This window comes from Neoarius graeffei, chromosome 8 (assembly GCF_027579695.1).
Source record: "Neoarius graeffei isolate fNeoGra1 chromosome 8, fNeoGra1.pri, whole genome shotgun sequence".
In the NCBI taxonomy this organism is placed as follows: domain Eukaryota; kingdom Metazoa; phylum Chordata; class Actinopteri; order Siluriformes; family Ariidae; genus Neoarius; species Neoarius graeffei.
In genome coordinates, this window is record NC_083576.1 from 9,816,038 (window position 1) to 9,834,093 (window position 18,056).

The window sequence follows — 18,056 nt, forward strand, 5'->3', positions numbered from 1 at the left end:
CCTATACGCACAGAGACAGTTTGAAAGACAGCGGTTTGTTCCTCCCACCCGCTTCGGAAATGTCTACGGATCGAGGCCAGACTAAATATTCACATTTAGTCTGGCTTGCCAGGCTAATAAATCCGGAAACCCGGGTTCGATTCCGACCCGAGGTCATTTCCTGGTCCCTCCCCGTCTCTCTCTCCCGCTCATTTCCTGTCTCTACACTGTCCTATCCAATAAAGGTGAAAAAGCCCAAAAAAAATCTTTAAAAAAAAAAGGTAAAATGTGTGTAATGACGTCCAATAGACAAAGAAGTAATTAACACATGTACATCTTTATTATACATCATTATAGACGACACCAAAGCAGTGAAGTGCACAGGTATGGGGGGGGAATCTGCAAGAAGAAGAAAAAAAAAAGTAATTAGCTGCATTATTCTTATACATAGAATAATCATAAAAAAACAAAAATATTCAAACTGGACCATCAAAAGCATATAAAAATACACATTTTATGTAAACAATCAGAATGAGACAATACAAGTTGATTCTGTACATAAGTGCACTTTATCGCGACTTACGTTGACCAGCTATTCGCTATATCGCTCACTTGCTCTAGGACACTTCCTGATTTCCTAAACTATTGGGGAGGGGCACAGAACGTGCATGCGTTAATCACGTATCAAAACAATTAACGGCGTTAAAAGGAATTTGCGTTGACGCGTCATAATTGTGTCAACTTCAACAGTCCTACTTTAAAGGCAACATTTGGAAAAAAAAATAGGAGAGGAGCTTGGCAATGAAATCGGTGTGTGTACAGTCCACAGTCTGGAGCCTACTTTGCTTGGTAGTGCAGCGAGCTATCAGTCTCGACAACTTCTAACCCAAGCAGTGAAACTCCTCATGTTCTCGCTTACATTTTCTTATTTTGCAAAAGAAAAAAGCACCAGCTCATCGTCACTTGTTGACTTCATAATCACGCAATTATTGTTGCAGAATGCTCGCACACATTTAATGTGAACGTTAACGTTACGGTAAATTCATCAATTGTTTAATTGTTTATTCATGCCGTGCCGTGTGTGCGCGTCATACCACGGGGTTTTTGGACCAGAACACGTAGAAACGGCGATATTCTGCACCATTTTCACCGGCTGATCCAGTAACCATCGACGAATAAGCACCTCAATAGCGCCCCCTACAGGACACATTTACCACTTTTCACATCATCTACGACTGAGACAAGTATAGATCTTCCTTCGGCCATAAAAATCAGCAACTGACATTTTGATTTGTAGTGAAAATGCGTCGATCGTGCGAGCGCGGTTTTCGCACAACATTCACCACGTGTTATCTTGACCTTCCGAGCAGGATTTCGTAGTCTGTTGCTCAACAAATCTGGGAAATTTGCCAATAATCTACAGTCGAGATTGTCTCCTGATGGACTCAATGATGGGTTCTGGATCATCTGTAATCAGTGCCTGGAAAGTGGACCATTTTGGGCTGCGTTCACAGGATTTCATGTCAGATTTACTGTAACTTCCCTCAGTCCAGTTTTACTTTGGTTTGTATTTGCTGCATACAAAGGCTTGGTTGTGTAATGCAGCAGGTAGAACTCAAAATCCATAATCTGAGCATCTGGTACGAAAATCTGGTGGACTCACACACATGTAAGGCCTTAAGTGTTGTTTACCCGTTACGACTCATTCCTCCAGGCCGTTTCTTGCTTTGTATTCCTCTACGTCACTCCAGTGTTGTTTAAAGAGCTGACAAAGAGAGAGAGAGCGAGCAAATTTTTTCCCCCCCGAGGTAATTCAATCCAACAACTCTCAGCAATTTATAACTTTACAAAAATCGCAATATATACAGGAACAGAAATAGGACAAGTCCGTCCGGGATCATTACCATCGTCCACAGGACAGCTGTGGTCCCGAAAGCCAGACCCACTCGAAGCATGTTGGGTTTGGAGGGATCTGGCTTGGTCGCAGTGAAAGCGTTTCTGCTCACGGCTGGCGGGGGAGAAAAAAAAAAAGCAGAGTTCACATTAATCTTCATATCACGGTTGGATGAAAAGTATACAAGGCAAGATGGAGGAATCCTACAGCAAAGCAGATGAAGATTAACACTACGTTCACACTGCAAGGCTTAATGCTCAATTCCGATTTTTTTGTGAAATCCGATTTTTTTGTGAGGTCGTTCACATTAACAAATATATGCGACTTGTATGTGATCCTCAGTATGAACGAAAAGCGACCTAAAAGTGTTCCGCATGCGCATTGCAGGATACGACGACGTCACACGCAGTGAGCATGGCCAGTGTTTACGGAAGTAACCTAAAGTTTCCTGTGTATGACAGTAGCCAGCATGGAGTACCTGGCGATGATGCAGTTGTTGCGACGGAGCCAGAACATGCACAATAGCCTGATGTTAAGGAGGAGGTTGAGAAGGAAGAGGGCAAGGGTTTTGGCTCAGGCGTTCTGCGGGGTAGTGACTGCAACCTCCGTTCAAAGGAACATCAAAGCCATGTTGTTGTAACTTTTTTTGAGAGACCCGCCGCCTACTTCAGCGCAGAATAGTGGCGTTTGTGGCTTGTTGATGACGTGTAAGTCCGATGAAAGCGACCTGGCGGTTCAGACTGAAGTCGAATATGAACAGATCGGATAGGAATCGGAATTAGGACCACATATCCAAACGGCCTGGGTCGGATTTGAAAAAATCGGATCTGTGTCGTTCATATTGTCAATAAAAGATCGGATACAGGTCACATATGGGCGAAAAAATCGGATTTGAGTCACTTCAGCCTGCAGTGTGAATGTAGAGTAAGTTAAATGAAGAGGAGGGATTTCACTGTGCTTGAGTGTACACTACCGTTCAAAAGTTTGGGGTCACCCAGACAATTTTGTGTTTTCCATGAAAAGTCACACTTTTATTTACCACCATAAGTTGTAAAATGAATAGAAAATATAGTCAAGACGTTTTTCTGGCCATTTTGAGCATTTAATCGACCCCACAAATGTGATGCTCCAGAAACTCAATCTGCTCAAAGGAAGGTCAGTTTTATAGCTTCTCTAAAGAGCTCAACTGTTTTCAGCTGTGCTAACATGATTGTACAAGGGTTTTCTAATCATCCATTAGCCTTCTGAGGCAATGAGCAAACACATTGTACCATTAGAACACTGGAGTGAGAGTTGCTGGAAATGGGCCACTATACACTTATGGAGATATTGCACCAAAAACCAGACATTTGCAGCTAGAATAGTCATTTACCACATTAGCAATGTATAGAGTGGATTTCTGATTAGTTTAAAGGAACAGTCCACCGTACTTCCATAATGAAATATGCTCTTATCTGAATTGAGACGAGCTGCTCCGTACCTCTCCGAGCTTTGCGCGACCTCCCAGTCAGTCAGACGCAGTCAGACGCGCTGTCACTCCTGTTAGCAATGTAGCTAGGCTCAGCATGGCCAATGGTATTTTTTGGGGCTGTAGTTAGATGCGACCAAACTCTTCCACGTTTTTCCTGTTTACATAGGTTTATATGACCAGTGACATGAAACAAGTTCAGTTACACAAATTGAAACGTAGCGATTTTCTATGCTATGGAAAGTCCGCACTATAATGACAGGCGTACTAACACCTTCTGCGCGCTTCGGCAGCGCATTGATACGGAGCTCAGATATCAATGCGCTGCTGAAGCGCGCAGAAGGTGTTAGTACGCCTGTCATTATAGTGCGGACTTTCCATAGCATAGAAAATCGCTACGTTTCAATTTGTGTAACTGAACTTGTTTCATGTCACTGGTCATATAAACCTATGTAAACAGGAAAAACGTGGAAGAGTTTGGTCGCATCTAACTACAGCCCCAAAAAATACCATTGGCCATACTGAGCCTAGCTACATTGCTAACAAGAGTGACAGCGCGTCTGACTGCGTCTGACTGACTGGGAGGTCGCGCAAAGCTCGGAGAGGTACGGAGCAACTCGTCTCAATTCAGATAAGAACATATTTCATTATGGAAGTACGGTGGACTGTTCCTTTAAAGTGATCTTCATTGAAAATAACAGTGCTTTTCTTTCAAAAATAAGGACATTTCAAAGTGACCCCAAACTTTTGAACGCTAGTGTACATGGGACAAAAATAAAAGTTGCTTCTTCTTAAGCCCTGACACTGGAGACTCCTTCCATAAATCTTGAATAAACATCTCCTTACACTAAAAAACTTCACCATATTAATGATTTTTCTTTATTATTATAAACCTGAGTACTACTGTTAGACAATAAACAACACCTTTTAACCAACCAGAATCAAGAATTCAACAATACAAACACTTTATTGTAGTTTATAGCTACACAAACACCTATGCTAAGCTAGGCTAGGCTAACAGGCTAAACTAAGGTCAGCTATATGACCAAATGGAAACATTTACAAATATTTCACTTCGGTTAAAAAAATACCAAAATATCCCCATCCTAAACACTACCCACATATTAATACTTACTCTTATTTAAAGTTGTAGCTCGCAGTAATAACCGACCGAGAGACATTTTGACCCAGAAGCAGAAGAACGCGCTGCTCGATGAGATCTGTGTCCGATTAAACTTGCCTGAATGAAGTCAGACACTCAAACACACACCGAGCAATCGATTAGCATCCCAAATAATGTTAAAAACGAGTACAAAAAAGTAATGGTTTCAAAATAGGTGACGTGGATAAGAAGAAATATGAAGTTATAAGACCTCAAGTAATGTTTTCATATCTAACTGGATGAATAAACTAACCTAAAAAGATACACTACGTTCAGACTGCAACCTGAAACGACCCATATCCGATTTGTTGTGAAATCCGATTTTTTTGTTAGGCCGTTCACATTACCAATTATATGAGACTTGTATGCGATCTCCAATATGAACGGAAAACGACCCAAAAGTGTCCCGCATGCGCAAATTGACACATAATAAGCACATCTACGTAATACGTAAACAAAAAAAAAAGCACACTCTTCAAGTTTGCAAGTAAAGCATGGAGATGAGGCGAGGCCTGGCGATGTGGTTTTTGTGGCGGCGGCGGAACTCACACAATAATCTGATTAATGTGGGCAGCAGACTAATGAGACCGAAGGTGTCAAATTACTGGAAATTTCCAGAACAATCTTATAATCTTGTAATACAGGATGGTTTAACATCCAGGTCCCTACCAAATCCACCATTAGCTTGATCAATTCTCATCTCATCTCATTATCTCTAGCCGCTTTATCCTTCTACAGGGTCGCAGGCAAGCTGGATCCTATCCCAGCTGACTACGGGCGAAAGGCGGGGTACACCCTGGACAAGTCGCCAGGTCATCACAGGGCTGACACATAGACACAGACAACCATTCACACTCACATTCACACCTACGGTCAATTTAGAGTCACCAGTTAACCTAACCTGCACGTCTTTGGACTGTGGGGGAAACCGGAGCACCCGGAGGAAACCCACGCGGACATGGGGAGAACATGCAAACTCCACACAGAAAGGCCCTCGCCGGCCATGGGGCTCGAACCCAGGACCTTCTTGCTGTGAGGCAACAGCGCTAACCACTACACCACCGTGCCGCCTTGATCAATTCTATAAAAGTCTATTTAAATTCTGAAAACTGTACAAATGTTGTTGTTTTCCACCAAAGAGGCGGGATTAGCCAACGCAGAATAGTGACGTTTGTCTCTTGTTGATGACATGTAGGTCGCATGAATGCGACCTGTCCGGTCAGACTGCAGTCGCATGTGAAAATAATGGATATGCATCGGAATTAGGACCACATATCCAAGCGGCCTGGGTCGTCAATAACAAATCGGATACAGGTCGCATATGGGCAAAAAAATCAGATATGGGTCGTTTCAGGGTGCAGTCTGAACGTAGTCATAGAGTCCAGATGAAATTCTCTAACTTTTTACAACCCATTCATGTGTATTTCACAGATTGCTTCAGCTTTCAGGCTCATTCTAGCAATAACATTCTGGTGATTTCATCTCATTATCTCTAGCCGCTTTATCCTGTTCTACAGGGTCGCAGGCAAGCTGGAGCCTATCCCAGCTGACTACGGGTGAAAGGCGGGGTACACCCTGGACAAGTCGCCAGGTCATCACAGGGCTGACACATAGACACAGACAACCATTCACACTCACATTCACACCTACGGTCAATTTAGAGTCACCAGTTAACCTAACCTGCATGTCTTTGGACTGTGGGGGAAACCGGAGCACCCGGAGGAAACCCACGCAGACACGGGGAGAACATGCAAACTCCACACAGAAAGGCCCTTGCCGGCCACAGGGCTCGAACCCGGACCTTCTTGCTGTGAGGCGACAGCGCTAACCACTACACCACCGTGCCGCCCCCATTCTGGTGATTTACTTCTTGAAATTTCAGAACCAGTTCCAGACAAACGTTACTCGTTCCTCTTCAGGGTTTTATCTGAATAGGACGTCTTCTTAAACCCTAATATACACTATATCACCAAAGGTTTTTGGACATCTGACCATTACATCACACCTATATGTCCTTGTTGAACATCCCTTTCCAGATTTGCTGTTATAATAACCTCCACTATTCTGGAAGGATTTCCACTAGATTTTAAAGTGTCACGTGGCTGTCATTCAGCTACACGAGCATTAGTGAGATCAGACAGTGATGTTGGGATGTCAAGGAGGTCTGGGGTGCAGTTGGTGTTCAAGTTTATCCCAAAGGTATTCAATGGGGTTGAGGTCAGGGATCTGTGCAGGACACTGAAGTTCTTCTACGCCAACCTTGGCAAACCGGGTTTCCTTCACAGCTTCATGAAGCTCACTTTGTACACAGGAGCATTGTCGTGTTGGAACAGGTTCGGGCCTCTTAGTTCAAGTGAAGGGAGACTATAATACTCCAGTCCAGCATACAAAGACATTCTATACAATTGGATGTTTCTAACTTTGTGGCAACAGTTTGGGGAAGAATCACATATGGGTGTGATGGTCAGGTGCCCATATACTTCTGGCAATATAATGTTCTTGTAAGAAATCATCAACTTACTTACAACCTGATAAAAATATTTCTCTGGCATCCTTGGAACTGGGGCAGCACAGTGGTGTAGTGGTTAGCACTGTCGCTTCACAGCAAGAAGGTTCTGGGTTCGAGCCCAGTGGCCAGCGAGGGCCTTTCTGTGTGGAGTTTGCATGTTCTCCCTGTGTCTGTGTGGGTTTGCGCCGGTTTCCCCCACAGTCCAAAGACATGCAGGTTAGGTTAATTGGTGGCTCTAAATTGACCGTAGGTGTGAATGGTTGTTTGTCTCTGTGTCAGCCCTGCGATTAACCTGGCGACTTGTCCAGGGTGTACCCTGCCTTTCGCCCATAGTCAGCTGGGATAGGCTCCAGCTTACCTGCAACCCTGTAGAATAGGATAAGCGGCTACAGATAATGGATGGATGCTTGGAACTGGAACAGGTTGTTCTGATTGCTACTTGTTTTGGTTAAGTTAAATCCTTGAGATTTATCTTCACTCACACATTCTGCTCTCTGCGTAATGAAGGTTATGTTGACCAGTAATGTCTTTCTTCTCTTCATAAGACTATGATCCTGATGGGTGATGTAATGGTACATAATGCCTCTCTTATTTCATAAAGTAGTGTAGTCTAAACCAGTGATGTTATGCTTCATCACATGTTTCTGTTACCTTGTCATACATCGATAACTTAGCTTTGTCAATCACATCATCATCATGCAATCACATAGCTACAACACACTCTTGAATGTGAATATATACTCATGTTTGTCCTACAATAAACTGAGAAACATGTCTGAACAGCTGTGTCTGTGTCAGTGACTGCTTCTGGATCAATCCATGAGGCAGAATCTTCTAGGCAGCAGAGCTCTGCATTCCTAGATCATACTTTGTCAATTCAAACTTCTTTGGTACAGACAGATCAAAACCGAACACTGCCCATTTTGCCTCCTGGCATGTAGGGCAGCAATGAAGGTCCTCCACGAGAAGCTGTTCTTGGTCAGCTTCTGGACTGTACCCCAGGTCAGGTCTTCATTTCCTCCTCCATTTTGAATATCCATCCTCAGATGGTTTTGGATTGGTCTCCTCAGTTCCCAAACATTTACAGTGTTGTTAAAAGTAGAGGTGATGTATCACAGTGGTAAACATGCCCTTGTGCCAACTTTCTTTGAATCGTGTTGCTGGCAAATTCAAAATGAACATATATAGTATTTAAAAAAAACAATAAAATTTCTGGTTTCAACATTTGATACGTTGTCTTTTCCTCTTCCATGAGACTATGATCCTGATGGGTGATATCTTCGTACTTTTTTCAATGCACTGCCACCTCACAGCAAGGAGGTTCTGAGTTTGAGCCCGGCGGCCGACGGAGGCCTTTCTGTGTGGAGTTTGCATGTTCTCCCCGTGTCCGCGTGGGTTTCCTCTGGGTGCTCCGGTTTCCCCCACAGTCCAAAGACATGCAGGTTAGGCTAATTGGTGGCTCTAAATTGACCGTAGGTGTGAATTCTACAGAGGCACCATCGAGAACATCCTGACCAGCTGCATCACCGTGTGGTACGGCGCCTGCACCGTGTCCTGCTGCAAGACTCTGCAGCGCATCGTGAGAGCAGCTGAGAGGATCATTGGTGTCTCTCTCCCTTCTCTTATGGATATCTATAACTCCCGCCTCACCCGCAAAGCCATCAGGATTGCGGTTGACCCCACCCACCCATCTCACAGCCTCTTCAGTCTGCTGCCGTCGGGGAGGAGACTGCGGAGTCTCCGGGCCAAAACCAGCAGGCTCAAGGACAGTTTCTTTCACCAGGTGGTCAGGAGGCTCAACTCCCTCCCTGTTCTGCCCCTCTGCCTCTTGCCACAGATTCTGCTGGCACACCCCCCTGCAGCATCTGACATGTCACCCTCACAGTTCCCCCCCCCCAACACACACATACACACACATACTCCCAATGTTCATTAACACACTCAACTCAGGGACTGCGCATTTCACTTTACCTCGCTCATTTGCACTATTCCGCACGACCTCACCTTAACAGCTATTAGTTTATTGTTTATACTGCTTATTTCATGTTTACCTGCTATACCTCAAGTGCCCTTGGCTGTTTATTTGCACCAATTTATGTGTGTGTGTGTGTGTATATATCTCATCTCATCTCATTATCTCTAGCCGCTTTATCCTTCTACAGGGTCGCAGGCAAGCTGGAGCCTATCCCAGCTGACTACGGGCGAAAGGCGGGGTACACCCTGGACAAGTCGCCAGGTCATCACAGGGCTGACACATAGACACAGACAACCATTCACACTCACATTCACACCTACGCTCAATTTAGAGTCACCAGTTAACCTAACCTGCATGTCTTTGGACTGTGGGGGAAACCGGAGCACCCGGAGGAAACCCACGCGGACACGGGGAGAACATGCAAACTCCACACAGAAAGGCCCTCGCCAGCCACGGGGCTCGAACCCAGGACCTTCTTGCTGTGAGGCGACAGCGCTAACCACTACACCACCGTTCCGCCCTGTGTGTATATATATATATATATATATATATATATATGAGTGTTTAGTCTATGTCTAGTTCTTATCTAGAGTGTTTATACTGTTTATATTGTTTCTTTCAATTATTCTATTTTTATTTATTGCATTGCCTGTTTGCACCGTGGGTCAGAGAGGACTGAAATTTCATCTGTGCTGTATGTCAAGCATGTATAGCATATTTGACAATAAAGTTGACTTGAATATGAGTGTGAATGGTTGTTTGTCTCTATGTGTCAGCCCTGTGATGACCTGGTGACTTGTCCAGGGTGTACTCCGCCTCTCGCCCATAGTCAGCTGAGATAGGCTCCAGCTTGCCCGCGACCCTGTAGAACAGGATAAGCGGCTACAGATAATGGATGGATGGATGGATGGATGGATGCCGCCTCACAGCAAGGAGGTTCTGAGATTGAGCCCGGCGGCTGACGGAGGCCTTTCTGTGTGGAGTTTGCATGTTCTCCCCGTGTCCGCGTGGGTTTCCTCCGGGTGCTCCGGTTTCCCCCACAGTCCAAAGACATGCAGGTTAGGTTAACTGGTGACTCTAAATTGGCCATAGGTGTGAATGTGAGTGTGAATGGTTGTCTGTGTCTATGTGTCAGCCCTGTGATAACCAGGGTGTACCCCGCCTCTCGCCCATAGTCAGCTGGGATAGGCTCCAGCTTGCCTGTGACCCTGTAGAACAGGATAAGCAGCTACAGATAATGGATGGATCCCGCCTCACAGCAAGGAGGTTCTGAGTTTGAGCCCGGCGGCTGATGAAGGCCTTTCTGTGTGGAATTTGCATGTTCTCCCCGTGTCCAAAGATGCAGTTAGGTTAACATAGGGCGGCCATAGCCTGAAGTACCCTTGAGCAAGACACCTAACCATCAACTGCTTCCTGGGCGCTGTAGCATAGCCGCCCACTGCTCTGGATATGTGTGTGCGTGTGTTCAGTGCTTCAGATGGGTTAAATACAGAGGAGGAATTTCACTCGTGTGATAAATAAAGTGCTCTTGTTCTTGAAATATCAGGGTTCCATGATTTGCAAATCACATTGTGTTTTTATTTACTGTTTTATACAGCGTCCAATATTTTTTGGAAACAGGGTCGCACTGTTGTTGTTGTTGTTGTAATATTAATCTAGTAGTATTTATGATGTGCTGCCAAAAACTGAAAATAACAACAACAACAATTTCACTGCAGTTTTACGAGTTAACCCGGAAGAGAAGCTCGACTCGGTGCGCATGCGCAGACGGTAGGTTGTCCCGGAGAAAAGCCGAGGCCGCCATGTTGGTTCCGTCACCACGTGAAGACTCCTGATCCAAAAGACAGTGAAGTTTGAGGGGGTAATTTACCAGAACACAGTCCGGAACAGGATTATCATTTTATTTAACCTCCTCTCAGCCCAGCTCTGATTTATTAATGTTGATAGCACAGTGAGAGCAGTGACAGCAATGCCCTCAGTAACACTGCCGCCCAAAGAGAACGCTCTCTTTAAGAGAATATTGGTAAGTTCTGGCATGTTTTAGCAAAACTAACAACACCAGGAGCGACTTATCGGTTCAGGACTCGTTAACTAACCCGGTTAAACTCAGCGGAAGTCAACAGGAATGCCTTCTTTATTTATTTAGACCGAAAAATGAAGTCAGTGCAGGAGTCGAGGGGCGGAGTTCGAATTACTGTCCTGTTCCCTGTATCAGTGCACTACATAGGGGATGAAATGCGGCCTTGCACGCGCTAATTATTTCCCCTATGTAGGCAATAGAGAGCGGTTTGGAATTGGGCCATGGGGTTAGTCAAGCAACTCTGTAATTGGAACATGTCAGCAAGTTGTCTAATCTAAACCTAAACATCAAAGTGAAGGCAGTATATACGTTATTAGAATGTAATACAACTTTTTATTATCCTGTTTTTGGTTAAAGTAGGAAAATGCATTCTCAAGAAGACATTTTAGGCTATTTTGTCATAAGCTAATTTGCATATTCATCGACTCCTCCTGTTGATTTGCATATCAAATCATCTTACAGAGAGAATAGAGTTTAACCAGAATAGAAAATAAGTGAAGAATAAAACACTTGGAAGTGTGGTGTTGGAGGAAATTAATCAACAACTGGGTGCTGTGATGAAGCAAGACCAAGGACAGCCTGATGTGTTTTATTCCTCTTATACCACTGGGATTAGGTGTTAAAGTGCATATCATGGGTAAATTCAGGAGCAAGATCAATGCAATTCTCCTATTTTCTATTCAACTTTGCTCAAACATCTGTCACATTTTGCACAATTTTTTTTACCTTGCGCAGTGTCAGAAAAATTCAGTTAATCGAGCCATTTGAAGGATATGGGACATGGATTTTTTTTCTGGGCATAATTATGTATAAAGGACATAAGAAATGCCATCTAAATCACTGCAGGGTGTCAAAAATGTGAAAATCATCACATTATTCAACTTTTTTTATACATCAGCGTAAAACAAGGATTCGTTAATGAGCTAGGTGGTCACGTGACCCGTGACATCACAAAAACTTTCCAAGGAGCCAGCGCTTGGGAATCTAATGTAAACAGGTTACCGAAATGGACACCATCGACAGTGACATTCCCGATGTTTCACAGAGATGTGAAGTTAGACCTTATCAATTCGAACCGATAGCTGGAAATTCACATGAACATGGATCTTGTATTTACTCTGACGGGTCAGATGATTCTGAGAGTGAGGGTTCATTCAGTCCCCATGAAACTGAAAGCGGTCGGCTCGATAACACTTCCTGGTAAGTTAAAAACAATTCTGCTCAAAGGCTAATGATCTGTTGAAAGAAGTATTATTTTTGTATCATACATTGAAAGTTCCTCCAAGTCCGAGGCCATGGTTCTCGACCGGAAAAGGGTGGCTTGCCCTCTCCAGGTTGGTGGAGAAGTTCTGCCTCAAGTGGAGGAGTTTAAGTATCTCGGGATCTTGTTCACGAGTGAGGGAAGGATGGAGCGTGAGATCGACAGGCGGATCGGTGCAGCCTCCGCAGTGATGCGGTCGCTTTACCGGTCCGTTGTGGTGAAGAAGGAGCTGAGCCAAAAGGCGAAGCTCTCAATTTACCGGTCGATCTACGTTCCGACTCTCACCTATGGTCATGAGCTTTGGGTAATGACCGAAAGGACAAGATCGCGGATACAAGCGGCCGAAATGAGTTTCCTTCGCAGGGTGGCTGGGCGCTCCCTTAGAGATAGGGTGAGAAGCACAGTCACTCGGGAGGAGCTCGGAGTAGAGCCGCTGCTGCTCCACATCGAGAGGAATCAGCTGAGGTGGCTCGGGCATCTTTTTCGGATGCCTCCTGGACGCCTCCCTGGGGAGGTGTTCCAGGCATGTCCCCCCGGGAGGAGGCCCCGGGGAAGACCCAGGACACGCTGGAGGGACTATGTCTCTCGGCTGGCCTGGGAACGCCTCGGTGTTCTTCCCGAGGAGCTGGCCGAGGTGTCTGGGGAAAGGGAAGTTTGGGCTTCCCTGCTTAGACTGCTGCCTCCGCGACCCGGTCCCGGATAAAGCGGAAGAAGACGAGACGAGACGAGACATTGAAAGTTCATCATAGATCTAGCTAAAGTCTGTTGCAAGCTATTTTTTTTTGCTGATATTTTTCGAGATTGATTGAGATACAATGCTTCCAGAGTCCGAGATGAAAACATTCAAAATGGCGAAACGAGTCAGAATTATGATAATCAATAATTGATACACCCAAAATTATAATACTAATCCTTACCTCAGCTTTCAGTCGCTTAGCGAATGCACCTCGGCATTTTTCTGCATGAGGCACATGGTAAAACCACACTTCCAGGAGGGGCTGCCGTCTGCCTCCCAAGCCGGCCGAGAGCGCTCCTCGTCGGGCACGGCCAGGCGGACGAATGCCCTGGTTCGTCCGCCCTGTCTAAAAAATAATAGTACAACTCCGAGTGAAGGTAAATTTGGCTTTGCAATTAATTTCGTTCAGTACCTGAGTATTAAAGTTGAAAGAATCCTCAGTGAAATGGTCCGAACACAGTTTGTGGGAAACAGTAGGTGCAAAGTTTTTTCTACGGCAGTAGTGAGCCCACACTTTCCTCAGCTTCGGGTCCTCGGGGAATGCAAAAAAACTTACTCCAGGGCATTTCCCATTGGAATTATAGCAACCATAAGCAGCACAATACACCATGATGTCCAATGTATGATGTCCAATGTACTTTAAAGACTATAAAAACAATTTTCTTGTCATCCACTTCTCCATTCATCTACCTGCTTGTGCTGTGCCCGAAAGTTTTTGTGACGTATGATCACGTGACAGCGGCTCTTCCGGTTGTAGAAAATGCATATCGGAAGTCGAGCAGAAATGCCATATAATCATCACAAATATAACGATTTTGCTGAATTTAATAGATGATTTTGTATTTGTTGATGTAATTAATTCATATTTTTAATGGAAAGAAACTGATATAGCGTGCATTTATGTTTCATGTCCCATATCCTTTGAGGTGAATTGGTCCGCCTCTGAAAAAACTTTGCATTTGGATTTCCCAGGAAACGTTGATTTTCGTGACGTCGCGTGCGGGACGCCTCCCTCTGAATCCTACATCAGCGCTGGTTTGTTTATGAGAAAACGACCTGGTGGTTTTCTGCAAATTTCTTCAACGTTATCACGTAATTATTAAAATGGTTAGGCCAAAAAAAAAAAGTGTGTGTGTTTCCGGTTACGTAGATTTCAAAACTAGGGTCGGTAGGCAGGCTTTTTTTTTTTTGAATTTTTTTTTTCCAATATTGCTGCCATAACCTATATTTAGACAGGAATAATTTCACAAAATATAATGAATTTCTTTGCAGGTCACCTGAGTTACCACCTTCTGATGAATCTGATGCAGCATGAGACACCTTTTAACATGAATTTTTCTGTAAATATAACAGCTCAATACACCATGAGAGAGAGAGAGCAGCCCCGCCCCCTCTGCTTCCTGAGTGCAGCTCGTCGCCTTGGTAACGGTGCAGGGAAAAGACACAATATAACAAGCAAAGAGCGCTTTTTCTCAGAGTTCCCTCTCCTCGAACGCTGATTTACACGGAAATGGAAGGAGCTATTCACAAAATTCTTGCACATTGAGCGCTACAGGGCTCCCATGAACACATTAATGTAATTTTTTTTGTCCCTAGTGTAAAAAAATGTGGACACTAGAGCGAGTTAAAAACAAGTGACTTTTCTGATTTTGCAGTAAAAGCGCTGCCACGTTTATAATGTGAGTCTATGGGAGAGCGCGCCTGTCCTCTCCTTACTTTCAGGCTTCTCATTCAAAAACTAAATCCTATCGCTCAGGGAGACACTTGTCTTGATTCACACAATGTGTGACTACAACTTTTGAGAAAGTTGTGTGTGTAGAGTGAAAATTGTGGCTGAGAAAACAGTTTAAATGAGAAAGTTAGAGCTTTTTTTTTTCAAGCTGCCTACACTCTAAACTCCTGAGCGCCACTGGTGTGTAACGCAATAGACACCCATTATAAAGCCTAAATTTCTCCAGATGTGCTCATGGTGTTTGATCTGTGACTGATCAAAAAGTATAGAACCTAGCAAAAAAGTTGAATGCCAGATCCACACAGGAGAATATTGTCTCTGTTTTAAAGTTTGAATCATGTCTCTAGGTGAAAGACAAAATAAGCGTTATCTCTGCTTCTGTTCCCTCCGACGGCCCCGACACACTACTGTCTCCGCCGAGTGTGCGCACACACCGCATGTCGGGGCCGCGGATGAGTTACTGTCCCCTGATCAACGAAGTCTGCGGGGAATTTGTGGTTATTATCGGTACAAACAGCGCGAATCACAACTTAAATGAGTGCGGTTCAGTTTGACATTGTCAGTCCGTTAGATAAACATTTAATTTTATTAAAATCGAAAATTAATATTTAGAGCCTGTGGGCTACAAAAACAATAGTCATTAAAGTAGCCGGCTGGACTTAATTGTGTAGTCGGCTGTATGGCCGGCAGCCGGCGCTTGTGGAAAGCCCTGATTTTCCCAGTGAGTGACAAAAACGTCCGGTTCACGCGGTTGGGTTATATGTAAAAGTCGCGACTGGGAAAAAAATGAAAAAAAAAGTTTAGGGTCGGTCGGGTAACCGGAAACACACACATTTTTTTGGGGGGCCTTAACAGATGTATCATAGGAGGGTGTAGCAACACCGATCATGATGGGATTAGTACTCATCGTTTCCCACATTGCGCTCAGGTGACAATTCCATATTTCAATGCAAAATCACTAGCTGATAAACTTGGTGTACACAGGCTGTGCACTGAAACCATGCAAGCTCGCACAGCCTGCTGGCGCTTCCGCAGGTGACGTCACGAATCTGGCTCCAGACTCCCTTGGGATTTTTCCAGTTGCGTTTTGTTATTTTATTTTTTTCTACCGTAGACAGATGGCCTTGCGCAAAATTACCCTTCTGGATGAATGTGTAAAGGGACATACTTTCATATAAAAAAACACAAAATCGGTCCAGGATATGCACTTTAAAATTTAGCATTTAATACAGAATGACACGCTTTAATAATAATAATAATAATAATAATATGTATTTGGAGCATATAAACAAAGTCTCTATGCTCTTACAAAAAGAAAATAGAAATAAATTAAAACATTACCACACCAATAAAAATTATGAAAAAAGTAAATATAATGTATTTAAGTAAATATGTGTTTCAAAGCGCAACAAACCGAAAATGTCGCGCCCTAGGTCTCCGAATACAACTGCCTCAAACACCTTAAAACTTTAAACCTATAATATGATATGATATAGCCTATAAATTATATATGGGTTGTTTTACAATCGGGGTACAAAGTTTGTGTCACAGGGGTCCAAAATTCAAATTGATTCAAACTGGTTCTTCTACCAGTTTTTAAGTGAAGGACAAGTTAAAGAACAGATTTCAGGTAATTTTTTGACATGTGTGTATGGTAGTTTTGTGTAATCTGCTATAAGATAAAGAAGATTAAGTGTAGCTGGCAGCACGGTGGTGTAGTGGTTAGCGCTGTCACCTCACAGCAAGAAGGTCCGGGTTCGAGCCCCGTGGTCGGCGAGGGCCTTTCTGTGCGGAGTTTGCATGTTCTCCCCGTGTCCGCGTGGGTTTCCTCCGGGTGCTCCGGTTTCCCCCACAGTCCAAAGACATGCAGGTTAGGTTAACTGGTGACTCTAAATTGAGCGTAGGTGTGAATGTGAGTGTGAATGGTTGTCTGTGTCTATGTGTCAGCCCTGTGATGACCTGGCGACTTGTCCAGGGTGTACCCCGCCTTTCGCCCGTAGTCAGCTGGGATAGGCTCCAGCTTGCCTGCGACCCTGTAGAACAGGATAAAGCGGCTAGAGATAATGTGAGATGAGATGAGATTAAGTGTAGCTTTAAGCAGGGCTGGGAGAAACAAATGAAGTGATTCTCGGAGAGGACTTTTTTTTTTTTGACAATTCAGAATCCACTACTTCCATAGTGCTTTTAAATATAAGGCTGTAAGCTTTGTGTTAGTCGTCTCTAATATTTATGTCCCAATATCTTGACCACATTTTAGGATGAAAATAAATCTAGATACATGTTATTTTATATTGAAAAATTAGCTGTCTCGGAGAGAGGACTTTTTTTTTGACACAATTCCATACTAATTTGATCCAAATAGTCTGAAAACTTACTGGCATTCAACATTAAAACTTAACTATGTTTCCAATGATATGGAACCAAATATGTGTTTTATGGTATAAAGAATGATTTAAGTGCATCCCTTTTGGAGCTACCTGTGGTCAAAAAAGCACTTTTTCTAAATGACACGAGTAATTTTGCTAAATATGACATATTGCCATACATTCACCAAAAATAACGTTATCACCTAATTTTTTTTTTTTGCATGGTAAATAGAGCGATCACAGGGCTACAATAAACAACCAAGTTTTAGTCAAGCCTTTTGATATTGAAGATAATAAGTGTTAAATGTGATTTTTAGCTTGCGTACCCTGATTGTAAAACAACCCTTATATAATATAGCCTTTTAAACCTATAATAATGTAATGTAATATAACCTATAAATAATGCACTAATATTAAAAGATAAGATAACTATAATAAAATTTTCCCATTGTTGAATTACAGAAATCTATACGATAATTTCTATAAAATGACTATATTTATATTTTGTATCTGCTTTGTATCTGTTGATTTCTACATTTGGTTATAGAATATCTGTGAAACAAGTTTAGTTCCTGTTATCATTTATAAACGGTAATTCTCACATCGCTCTCCTCTATCTCAAAGTCACTAGGACTACGTTCAGATTGCACCCTGAAACGACCCATATCTGATTTTTTTGTCCATATGCGACCTGTATCCGATTTGTTATTGACAATCTGAACGACACAGATCCGATTTTTTTCACATGCGACCCAGGCCGCTTGGATATGTGGTCCTAATTCCGATGCATATCCGTTATTTTCACATGCGACTGCAGTCTGACCGGACAGGTCGCATTCATGCGACCTACACGTCATCAACAAGAGACAAACGTCACTATTCTGCGTTGGCTAA

At 43.5% G+C, this 18,056-nt stretch overlaps 2 protein-coding genes across 5 annotated transcripts in view; one reads left to right on the plus strand and one right to left on the minus strand.

Moving 5' to 3' along the window:
* Nucleotides 1–297: 297 nt before the first annotated feature.
* ndufc1 (NADH:ubiquinone oxidoreductase subunit C1) lies at nt 298–4,586 on the minus strand. 3 transcript variants are annotated; one of them, XR_009655194.1, is made up of 5 exons: nt 4,477–4,586; nt 1,884–1,987; nt 1,672–1,744; nt 563–621; nt 298–378 (listed from the first exon to the last, which is right to left on the minus strand). XR_009655194.1 is itself a non-coding variant. In XM_060927270.1 (4 exons), the coding sequence occupies exons 1-3, from the start codon at nt 4,520–4,522 to the stop codon at nt 1,682–1,684; spliced, it is 213 nt and encodes a 70-aa protein (XP_060783253.1). In that variant the 5' UTR covers nt 4,523–4,586; the 3' UTR covers nt 298–378; nt 1,672–1,681. The 3 variants fall into 3 exon arrangements, 2 of the variants coding, with proteins under 2 accessions (XP_060783253.1, XP_060783254.1); XM_060927270.1 differs by lacking the exon at nt 563–621; XM_060927271.1 differs by lacking the exon at nt 563–621 and having other exon boundaries at nt 1,643–1,744.
* A 6,177-nt stretch (nt 4,587–10,763) lies between these two features.
* naa15a (N-alpha-acetyltransferase 15, NatA auxiliary subunit a) overlaps nt 10,764–18,056 on the plus strand; it is a 54,906-nt gene continuing 47,613 nt past the window's right edge. Inside the window, exon 1 of one of the 2 annotated variants that reach the window (XM_060927267.1) lies at nt 10,764–11,010. In XM_060927267.1, coding sequence (XP_060783250.1) covers nt 10,957–11,010 — 54 coding nt within the window. In that variant the 5' untranslated portion in view covers nt 10,764–10,956. The remainder of the gene's footprint in view (nt 11,011–18,056) is intronic. The other variant, XM_060927269.1, reaches the window with a different exon arrangement.

Bases quoted from the DNA above. Each gene is read 5' to 3' on its own strand.
- ndufc1 (XM_060927270.1), bottom strand. From the start codon at position 4,522: ATGTCTCTCGGTCGGTTATTACTGCGAGCTACAACTTTAAATAAGA. The intron at 1,988-4,476 runs GTAAGTATTAAT...CTCCCCCGCCAG, and splicing joins AGCTACAACTTTAAATAAGA to CCGTGAGCAGAAACGCTTTC. The intron at 1,745-1,883 runs GTAATGATCCCG...TCTCTTTGTCAG, and splicing joins CAGCTGTCCTGTGGACGATG to CTCTTTAAACAACACTGGAG.